Here is a 12,500-nt window from a genome sequence, read left to right as displayed (position 1 = left end):
GTAGTAGTAGCAGTAGTAGTAGTAGTAGTAGTAGTAGTAGTCATGTATCTTATTTACTGCGGTATGCACTCCCTGAAGCATTCTATTATTGCTATGGCTACCACCCAGCGGAGTACCTACCTGAGCAGTTGCCTCTAAGCGATTTAACTCCTCATCATTAACGAGACAGGTGTGCGAGAAGTCAGGTGTGAGGTAGGACGTGGCTGGGTGGATGGGCTCGACTTTCAATTTTCCCGCCGCCACTATCGCCACTACCTCCACGTCTTCGTCCAGTTGCCGCAGCTCGTCCTCGGTGCGGCGAATTGTACCGTCTAGCTGTGGAGAGAAGTGTGGTGGTGGTGTGGTGGTGGGATGAGAAATGTGGATGATGATGATGGTGGTGATGATGTTGATGATTAATACACACACACACACACACACACACACACACACAGATTAATAAATGGATGGATAGACAGAGAAATGAATAAACAGGGAGAGAGAGAGAGAGAGAGAGAGAGAGAGAGTGAGGACGCGTTCATTGCCACACAACAAACACGTAGGATTTCCTGTCCACATCACTCCCTCAATTTAGTCACCTTTACGACACACAAGGGCGCTGACGAGAAGCCTTCACGTGGTGGCACTGGGTACTGGGTGGAGCATCTGCGGCGTCCACCCGGGGGCCAAACCTGCTGCTATTTCCCTGCACCTCGCCGTGGGAAGGGCGCAGGTGCGACCCTGGTGCGGCGCTGTCTACCACAAGGGGGCGCCGGATCCCTACAAGGTGTGTGTCCTGTACTGTGGCACGGCCCCACAGACCCACTGGCTTACCTGTGGTCGATGGGTATGCTCCCCTACACAGACAAATTCTTTTACTTGGGAAATGATGATGATAATGATGATGATGATGATGATGATGATGCAACTTCTTTTTCCTCTCCTTCTTCCTATGTTAATAATAATAATAATAATAATAATAATAATAATAATAATAATAATAATAATAATAATAATAATGATAATAATAATAATAAATATAATAATAACAATAACAATAATAATAATAATCCATTCATCCATCATCCAATCCTATGTTGCCCCATGAGAAGCGTAGGAGCCCGGGGCTAGGCAAGTTGGTCCTGACATTTAAGATGACTGATAATAATAATAATAATAATAATAATAATAATAATAATAATAATAATAATACCATAAATTCTAATAACACTTCAACCTATTCTACTCTTGATGATGTTACCTGGTTTGCGTGTTGCGTGAGAGCGTGTTTGCGTGCGGTGGTGGCGGCCAGGTGTGCAGCCGCTGATGATCTCTTCGCCGCGGCCAGGTGTGCATCGTCGAGCAGGTCCTGGCGACGGCGACGGTAGCGGAGAAATTGGCGCCAAGTTCTCGCCCCCCCACAGAGACCTGGGGGTATTGTGTCCTCGCTGGGGGGGGGGGACACACGAGGGGTTAGTACACACACACACACACACACACACATAAAAAACAGACATAGCACGAGGGGAGGACAGACACTATGGGTTAAAGACTACACACACACACACACACACACACACACACACACACACACACACATAAAAAACAGACATAGCACGAGGGGAAGACAGACACTAAGGGTTAAAGACTACACACACACACACACACACACACACACACACACACACACAGCAAAACAGACGAAGCAAAAATATAAACAATAGTGTAGGTGTGGATCAAAAGAGAGGTAATAACAATAATAATAATAATAATAATAATAATAATAATAATAATAAACTTCATCATTATCATCATCATCATCATCATCATCATTCCACTTCAATTTTCACCTTAATGGAATGGTAAACTGAACATGATGATGATGGTGATGATGATGATGATGATGATGATGGTGATGATGATGATGATGATGATGATGATGATGGTGATGATGATGATGATGATGATGATGATGATGATGATGATGATGATGATGATGATGATGATGATGATGATGATGATGATGATGATGATGGTGATGATGATGATGATGATGATGATGATGATGATGATGATGATGATGATGGTGATCATGATGATGATGATGATGATGATGATGATGATGATGGTGATGATGATGATGATGGTGATGATGATGATGATGATGATGATGATGATGATGATGATGATGGTGATGATGATGATGATGATGATGATGGTGATGATGATGATGATGATGATGGTGATGATGATGATGATGATGATGATGGTGATGATGGTGATGATGATGATGATGGTGATGATGATGATGATGGTGATGATGATGATGATGGTGATGATGATGGTGATGATGATGATGATGATGATGATGATGATGATGCTGTACCTGTGGTGGTCGTGCCGGGGGTCGTCGCTGTGGGTGGGGGTGCTGGTGGGGGGGGAGGGACGACCACTACCACGTCTTCCCCGCGGTGCGCCTCCCTGGATAAGTCGCAAGAGAGACGGCGTTAAGACAGAGATAAAATTCTATACTCCTTTCATCTTAACTTGGCCCAGATTAACTCTAGAATATGATGCTAGTCACGAAGAAATGCTATGGAAAGGATGTAGAGCCGTAGTAACAATAGATTAACGCTAGAATATGATGCTAGTCACGAAGAAGTGCTATGGAAAGGATGTAGAGCCGTAGTAACAATAGATTAACACTAGAATATGATGCTAGTCACGAAGAAGTGCTATGGAAAGGATGTAGAGCCGTAGTAACAATAGATTAACACTAGAATATGATGCTAGTCACGAAGAAGTGCTGTGGAAAGGATGTAGAGCCGTAGTAACAATAGATTAACACTAGAATATGATGCTAGTCACGAAGAAGTGCTATGGAAAGGATGTAGAGCCGTAGTAACAATAGATTAACACTAGAATATGATGCTAGTCACGAAGAAGTGCTATGGAAAGGATGTAGAGCCGTAGTAACAATAGATTAACACTAGAATATGTTGCTAGTCACGAAGAAGTGCTATGGAAAGGATGTAGAGCCGTAGTAACAATAGATTAACACTAGAATATGATGCTAGTCACGAAGAAGTGCTATGGAAAGGATGTAGAGCCGTAGTAACAATAGATTAACACTAGAATATGATGCTAGTCACGAAGAAGTGCTATGGAAAGGATGTAGAGCCGTAGTAACAATAGATTAACACTAGAATATGATGCTAGTCACGAAGAAGTGCTATGGAAAGGATGTAGAGCCGTAGTAACAATAGATTAACACTAGAATATGATGCTAGTCACGAAGAAGTGCTATGGAAAGGATGTAGAGCCGTAGTAACAATAGATTAACACTAGAATATGATGCTAGTCACGAAGAAGTGCTATGGAAAGGATGTAGAGCCGTAGTAACAATAGATTAACACTAGAATATGCTGCTAGTCACGAAGAAGTGCTATGGAAAGGATGTAGAGCCGTAGTAACAATAGATTAACACTAGAATATGCTGCTAGTCACGAAGAAGTGCTATGGAAAGGATGTAGAGCCGTAGTAACAATAGATTAACACTAGAATATGATGCTAGTCACGAAGAAGTGCTATGGAAAGGATGTAGAGCCGTAGTAACAATAGATTAACACTAGAATATGATGCTAGTCACGAAGAAGTGCTATGGAAAGGATGTAGAGCCGTAGTAACAATAGATTAACACTAGAATATGATGCTAGTCACGAAGAAGTGCTATGGAAAGGATGTAGAGCCGTAGTAACAATAGATTAACACTAGAATATGATGCTAGTCACGAAGAAGTGCTATGGAAAGGATGTAGAGCCGTAGTAACAATAGATTAACACTAGAATATGATGCTAGTCACGAAGAAGTGCTATGGAAAGGATGTAGAGCCGTAGTAACAATAGATTAACACTAGAATATGATGCTAGTCACGAAGAAGTGCTATGGAAAGGATGTAGAGCCGTAGTAACAATAGATTAACACTAGAATATGATGCTAGTCACGAAGAAGTGCTATGGAAAGGATGTAGAGCCGTAGTAACAATAGATTAACACTAGAATATGATGCTAGTCACGAAGAAGTGCTATGGAAAGGATGTAGAGCCGTAGTAACAATAGATTAACACTAGAATATGATGCTAGTCACGAAGAAGTGCTATGGAAAGGATGTAGAGCCGTAGTAACAATAGATTAACACTAGAATATGATGCTAGTCACGAAGAAGTGCTATGGAAAGGATGTAGAGCCGTAGTAACAATAGATTAACACTAGAATATGATGCTAGTCACGAAGAAGTGCTATGGAAAGGATGTAGAGCCGTAGTAACAATAGATTAACACTAGAATATGATGCTAGTCACGAAGAAGTGCTATGGAAAGGATGTAGAGCCGTAGTAACAATAGATTAACACTAGAATATGATGCTAGTCACGAAGAAGTGCTATGGAAAGGATGTAGAGCCGTAGTAACAATAGATTAACACTAGAATATGATGCTAGTCACGAAGAAGTGCTGTGGAAAGGATGTAGAGCCGTAGTAACAATAGATTAACACTAGAATATGATGCTAGTCACGAAGAAGTGCTATGGAAAGGATGTAGAGCCGTAGTAACAATAGATTAACACTAGAATATGATGCTAGTCACGAAGAAGTGCTATGGAAAGGATGTAGAGCCGTAGTAACAATAGATTAACACTAGAATATGATGCTAGTCACGAAGAAGTGCTATGGAAAGGATGTAGAGCCGTAGTAACAATAGATTAACACTAGAATATGATGCTAGTCACGAAGAAGTGCTATGGAAAGGATGTAGAGCCGTAGTAACAATAGATTAACACTAGAATATGATGCTAGTCACGAAGAAGTGCTATGGAAAGGATGTAGAGCCGTAGTAACAATAGATTAACACTAGAATATGATGCTAGTCACGAAGAAGTGCTATGGAAAGGATGTAGAGCCGTAGTAACAATAGATTAACACTAGAATATGATGCTAGTCACGAAGAAGTGCTATGGAAAGGATGTAGAGCCGTAGTAACAATAGATTAACACTAGAATATGATGCTAGTCACGAAGAAGTGCTATGGAAAGGATGTAGAGCCGTAGTAACAATAGATTAACACTAGAATATGATGCTAGTCACGAAGAAGTGCTATGGAAAGGATGTAGAGCCGTAGTAACAATAGATTAACACTAGAATATGATGCTAGTCACGAAGAAGTGCTATGGAAAGGATGTAGAGCCGTAGTAACAATAGATTAACACTAGAATATGATGCTAGTCACGAAGAAGTGCTATGGAAAGGATGTAGAGCCGTAGTAACAATAGATTAACACTAGAATATGATGCTAGTCACGAAGAAGTGCTATGGAAAGGATGTAGAGCCGTAGTAACAATAGATTAACACTAGAATATGATGCTAGTCACGAAGAAGTGCTATGGAAAGGATGTAGAGCCGTAGTAACAATAGATTAACACTAGAATATGATGCTAGTCACGAAGAAGTGCTATGGAAAGGATGTAGAGCCGTAGTATTGTCTTTTTCTGCCACTGAGCTACGTGAAATAAGCTGCAAAAGGACGAACATCTGGGCCAAGTTAAGGTGAAAGGAGTATAGTCACGAAGAAGTGCTATGGAAAGGGTCTGTTTAACTCTCTCTCTCTCTGTCTCTGTCTCTCTCTCTCTCTCTCTCTCTCTCTCTCTCTCGCTGTCTATCTATCTATCTATCCATGTGTATGTCCATGCCTCTCTCTCTCTCTCTCTCTCTGTCTCTCTCTCTCTATGTATCTATCTATCTATCTATCTATCCATGTGTACGTCTATGCCTCTCTCTCTCTCTCTCTCTCTCTCTCTCACGTCCGGCGTGGCGGGTGAGGGCCCCCTGTTGCCAGATGGGCTATGGGGGGTGGAGGGTGCGGCGCCCCCCTCTCCACCTGCACGGGCACTGGGCAGGTCAAGGTGTCGAGGCCCCGTTGGCTGCTTCCTGCTGCAACAATACCATAGTTACACCCTTGTAGTGGATCTTTTATTATTTTTATTTATTTTATTATTTATATCTATTTTTTATTTATTTATTTTAATATTTATATCTATTATTTTATTATTTATTTTATTATTTATATCTATTATTTATTTTTTTATTTTATTATTTATATCTATTATTTATTTATTTATTTTATTATTTATATCTATTTTTTTATTATTTATTTTATTATTTATATCTATTTTTTTATTATTTATTCTATTATTTATATCTATTTTTTTATTATTTATTTCATTATTTATATCTATTTTTTATTATTTATTTTATTATTTATATCTATTTTTTATTATTTTATTATTTATATCTATTTTTTTATTATTTATGTTATTATTTATATCTATTTTTTATTATTTTTATCTATTTTTATCTATTTTTATTTTTTATTTTATTATTTATTTATTTATTTTTTATTATTTTTATTTACTTTGTTTATTTTTTATTTTATTATCTATTTATTTATTTTTTATTTTTTATTATTTATTTATTTTATTTTTTATTGTTTTTATTTATATTATTTTTTTTTTTATTATTATTTTTATTTTTTATTTTATTATTTATTTATTTATTTATTTATTTTTTTTTTTAATTTTTTTTTTTATTATTTATTTATTTTATTTTTTTTTGTTTTTATTTATTTTATTTTTATTATTTTTATTTATTTATTTATTTTTATTATTTTTATTTATTTTTATCTTTTATTTTATTATTTATTTATTTTATTTTTATTTATTTTATTTTTTATTATTTTTATTTATTTTTTATTTCTATTTTTTTTTATCATTTTTTATTTTTATTTTATTTGTTTTCCTTTATTTTTGTTATTTTATTTATGTTTTTTTTTATCTATACTCTGCTCACTCTAAAATGGTCCAAAATTCCTCTCTCTCTCTCTCTCTCTCTCTCTCTCTCTCTCTCTCTCTCTCTCTCTCTCTCGCTCTCTCTCTCTCTCTCTCTCTCTCTCTCTCTCTCTCTCCACTCACTCTTCTTGTTACTCTCTCGTCTTCCCTCCCTCCCTACTACTTACCTACCTACCTACTTACATCTTACCTACCTACCTACCTACCTACTTACCTACCTTCTTACCTACCTACCTACCTATTTACCTACCTACCTACCTATTTACCTACCTACCTACCTACTTACCTACCTACCTACCTACTTACCTACCTACTTACCTACCTACCTACCTATTTACCTACCTACCTACCTACTTACCTACCTACCTACCTACCTACTTACCTACCTACCTACCTACCTACCTACCTACCTACCTACCTACCTACCTACCTACCCACCTACTTACCTACCTACCTACTTACCTACCTACCTACCTACCTTCTTACCTACCTACCTACCTTCCTACCTACCTACCTACCTACCTACCTACCTACCTACCTATTTACCTACCTACTTACCTACCTACCTACCTGCCTACCCACCACCCTACTAACCTTCTTACTTCTTACCTACCTACCTACCTTCTTACCTACCTGCCTACTTACCTGCCTACCTACCTACCTACCTACCCACCACCCTACTAAACCTTCTTACTTCTTACCTACCTACCTGCCTACCTACCTTCTTACCTACCTACCTACCTACCTACCTACCTACTTACCTACCTACCTACTTACCTACCTACCTACCTGCCTACCCACCCTACTAACCTTCCTACTTCTTACCTACCTACCTTCTTACCTACCTGCCTACTTACCTGCCTACTTACCTGCCTACCTACCTTCTTACCTACCTGCCTACTTACCTGCCTACCTACAGAGACGGTAAGTAATGAGAGATTTCTTACCTTCCTACTCGTCTTTCAACCGGTCTCTCTCTCTCTCTCTCTCTCTCTCTCTCTCTCTCTCTCTCTCCATCCATCTGTTATCTGTCTATCTATCAGTCTTCCTATCCATCTATCTATCTATCCATCTATCTATCTATCTATCCATCTATCTATCTATCTATCCATCTATCTATCTATCTATCTCACCTGTACAGCGCCAATAGATAGTTGTATTGGTCCATAGGCAGGTTAATCAGTGCCCTCTTCAAGCCAGTCTCTTCCTCTTTCAATTGCTCTCCAATTCTCTCTTGCTTTCCTCTCGCTCGCACTTCTTCGTGACTAGTCCTCTCCTCTTCCTCTTCCGCCTCCTTGACTCGAGCTTCTATCTGTCGAGGGATAGATAGATAGATAGAGTGATTGATGGATGGATGGATAGATTGATAGATAGATAGATAGACAGTAGGTGAATAGATTGATGGATAGATAGATAGATAGACTGATAAATAGATAGATGAATAGATAGATAGACAGATAGATAGGTAGGTAGATAGATATAAAGATAGACTGAGAGAGAGAGAAAAAGAGAGAGAGAGAGAGAGAGAGAAATTATATAAACAAAGGTAAACAGACAGACAGAGGGACAGGTAGATAGATAGATAGATAGATAGATAGACAACTTCTGCATCCTCACCTCTGCCCTCTGCTGCCTGAGATCGAGCAGTTTAGCCAGCAGACGGGAATGTGTGGTGAGACGGGAGCATAGCCGCGCAGACACGAGGGCGTAGAGCAGAAGGGCTTCGTCTGCGTCAACCCTGCAGCCCGCCAGACTGCACACCTGGCTGTCGAAATCCTGAAGGAGGGCCTGAAGGAGGACGGCGAAGAACAGGTAAGCATTCTCTCTCTCTCTCTCTCTCTCTCTCTCTCTCTCCCGGTATCTATCTATCTATCTATCTATCTGTCTGTCTGTCTGCCTATCTGTTTATTCTCTCTCTCTCTCTCTCCCCCCCCCCTCTCTCTCTCTCTCTCTCTCTCTCTCTCTCTCTCTCTCCCGGTATCTATCTATCTATCTATCTATTTGTCTGTCTGTCTGTCTGCCTATCTGTTTATTCTCTCTCTCTCTCTCTCTCTCTCTCTCTCCCGGTATCTATCTATCTATTTGTCTGTCTGTCTGTCTGTCTGCCTATCTGTTAATTCTCTCTCTCTCTCTCTCTCTCTCTCTCTCTACCGGTATCTATCTATCTATCTATCTATTTGTCTATCTGTCTGTCTGTCTGCCTATCTGTTTATTCTCTCTCTCTCTCTCTCTCTCTCTCTCTCTCTCATCCTGATTTCTCACACACACACTTATACTTTCACTTAAACTTATACTTACACTTATATATACACTTACACTTATATTTTCACTTATACTTACATTTACACTTAGTCTTATTTGCACTAATACTGATACTTACACTTATATTTGCACTGACGCTTATACTTACACTTATATTTACATTTACACTTATATTTACACTTATATTTACATTTACACTTATATTTACATTTACACTTATATTTACATTTACACTTATATTTACATTTACACTTATATTTACATTTACACTTATATTTACACTTATATTTACATTTACACTTATATTTGCACTGACGCTTATACTTACACTTATATTTACATTTACACTTATATTTACACTTATATTTACATTTACACTTATATTTACATTTACACTTATATTTACACTTATATTTACATTTACACTTATATTTACATTTACACTTATATTTACACTTATATTTACATTTACACTTATATTTACATTTACACTTATATTTACACTTACATTTACACTTATATTTACACTTATATTTATATTTACACTTATATTTACATTTACACTTATATTTAAATTTACACTTATATTTACACTTATATTTACACTTACATTTACACTTATATTTACACTTATATTTACATTTACACTTATATTTACACTTATATTTACATTTACACTTATATTTACATTTACACTTATATTTACACTTATATTTACACTTATATTTACACTTATATTTACATTTACACTTATATTTACATTTACACTTATATTTACATTTACACTTATATTTACATTTACACTTATATTTACATTTACACTTATATTTACATTTACACTTATATTTACACTTATACATCTATTCACATTTACACTTATATTTACACTTATATTTACACTTATATTTACATTTACACTTATATTTACATTTACACTTATATTTACACTTATATTTACATTTACACTTATATTTACATTTACACTTATATTTACATTTACACTTATATTTACATTTACACTTATATTTACATTTACACTTATATTTACATTTACACTTATATTTACACTTATATTTACACTTACATTTACACTTATATTTACACTTATATTTACATTTACACTTATATTTACATTTACACTTATATTTACATTTACACTTATATTTACATTTACACTTATATTTACATTTACACTTATATTTACATTTACACTTATATTTACATTTACACTTATATTTACATTTACACTTATACTTACACTTATATTTACATTTACACTTACATTTACACTTATATTTACATTTACACTTATATTTACATTTACACTTATATTTACATTTACACTTATATTTACATTTACACTTATATTTACATTTACACTTATATTTATATTTACACTTATATTTACATTTACACTTATATTTACACTTATATTTACACTTACATTTACACTTATATTTACACTTATATTTACATTTACACTTATATTTACATTTACACTTATATTTACATTTACACTTATATTTACACTTACATTTACACTTATATTTACACTTATATTTACATATACACTTATATTTACATTTACACTTATATTTACACTTATATTTACATTTACACTTATATTTACATTTACACTTATATTTACACTTATATTTACACTTATATTTACATTTACACTTATATTTACATTTACACTTATATTTACATTTACACTTATATTTACACTTATATTTACATTTACACTTATATTTACATTTACACTTATATTTACATTTACACTTATATTTACACTTATATTTACACTTATATTTACATTTACACTTATATTTACATTTACACTTATATTTACATTTACACTTATATTTACATTTACACTTATATTTACATTTACACTTATATTTACACTTATATTTACACTTACATTTACACTTATATTTACACTTATATTTACATTTACACTTATATTTACATTTACACTTATATTTACATTTACACTTATATTTACATTTACACTTATATTTACATTTACACTTATATTTACATTTACACTTATACTTACACTTATATTTACATTTACACTTACATTTACACTTATATTTACATTTACACTTATATTTACATTTACACTTATATTTACATTTACACTTATATTTACATTTACACTTATATTTATATTTACACTTATATTTACATTTACACTTATATTTACACTTATATTTACACTTACATTTACACTTATATTTACACTTATATTTACATTTACACTTATATTTACATTTACACTTATATTTATATTTACACTTATATTTACATTTACACTTATATTTACATTTACATTTATATTTACACTTATATTTACACTTACATTTACACTTATATTTACACTTATATTTACATTTACACTTATATTTACATTTACACTTATATTTACATTTACACTTATATTTACACTTATATTTACATTTACACTTATATTTACATTTACACTTATATTTACATTTACACTTATATTTACACTTATACATCTATTCACATTTACACTGATACTTAAACTTACACTTATATTTACACTTATACCTGTATTTACACTTACACTAATATTTCCACTTATACTTACACTTCTACTGCCTTATATTACCTTATACTGCCTTACACTTCTTTATGCTGCCTTATACTGCCTTATACTGCCTTACACTTCTTCATACTGCCTTATACTGCCTTACACTGCCTTATACTGCCTTACACTGCCTTATACTTCTTTATGCTGCCTTATACTGCCTTACACTGCCTTATACTTCTTTATGCTGCCTTACACTGCCTTATACTTCTTTATGCTGCCTTACACTGCCTTATAATGTCTTAAACTGCCTTACACTTCCTTATACTGTCTTATACTGCCTTACACTTCTTTATGCTGCCTTATACTGCCTTACACTTCTTTATGTTGCCTTATACTGCCTTACACTGCCTTATACTGCCTTACACTGCCTTATACTGCCCTATACTGCCTTACACTGCCTTATACTGCCTTACACTGCCTTATACTCACGGTAATAGTGGGTGTAATTCTCTCCAGCTGCAGTTTAAGAGTAGCAATGTGTATTTTCCTCCGCCTCGCCTCCTCCTCCCTGCCTTCCCTCCACTCCCGCCACGCCCGCGCCTCCGCCCACGACCTCTCTCCACGCCCCCGCTGTGGCTGAGAGAGAGAGAGAGAGATAGATAGATAGATAGATAGATAGATAGAGAGAGAGAGAGAGAGAGAGAGAGAGAGAGAGAGAGAGAGAGAGAGAGACACTTTTAACTAACTTTACTTATCTAATGTTATGAACTGACGAGGAGCCTTCACGTGGTGGTGGCAC

At 35.0% G+C, this 12,500-nt stretch overlaps 1 protein-coding gene across 1 annotated transcript in view; it reads right to left on the bottom strand.

Moving 5' to 3' along the window:
- Positions 1–12,500, bottom strand: part of LOC145409927 (uncharacterized) — a 21,548-nt gene that overhangs the window by 2,562 nt on the left and 6,486 nt on the right. Inside the window, exons 9-16 of the mRNA XM_080280188.1 lie at positions 12,191–12,331; positions 8,494–8,664; positions 8,010–8,188; positions 5,833–5,962; positions 2,366–2,460; positions 1,273–1,427; positions 617–813; positions 121–315 (exon numbers count right to left, since the gene is read on the bottom strand). Coding sequence (XP_080136314.1) covers positions 121–315; positions 617–813; positions 1,273–1,427; positions 2,366–2,460; positions 5,833–5,962; positions 8,010–8,188; positions 8,494–8,664; positions 12,191–12,331 — 1,263 coding nt within the window. The remainder of the gene's footprint in view (positions 1–120; positions 316–616; positions 814–1,272; positions 1,428–2,365; positions 2,461–5,832; positions 5,963–8,009; positions 8,189–8,493; positions 8,665–12,190; positions 12,332–12,500) is intronic.

Source organism: Coenobita brevimanus, chromosome 83, assembly GCF_032717465.1.
Source record: "Coenobita brevimanus isolate Jiangsu-jjx chromosome 83, ASM3271746v2, whole genome shotgun sequence".
Lineage (NCBI taxonomy): Eukaryota > Metazoa > Arthropoda > Malacostraca > Decapoda > Coenobitidae > Coenobita > Coenobita brevimanus.
The sequence above is the reverse complement of the archived record's forward strand: the minus strand, read 5'-3'. Positions and strand labels throughout refer to the sequence as shown.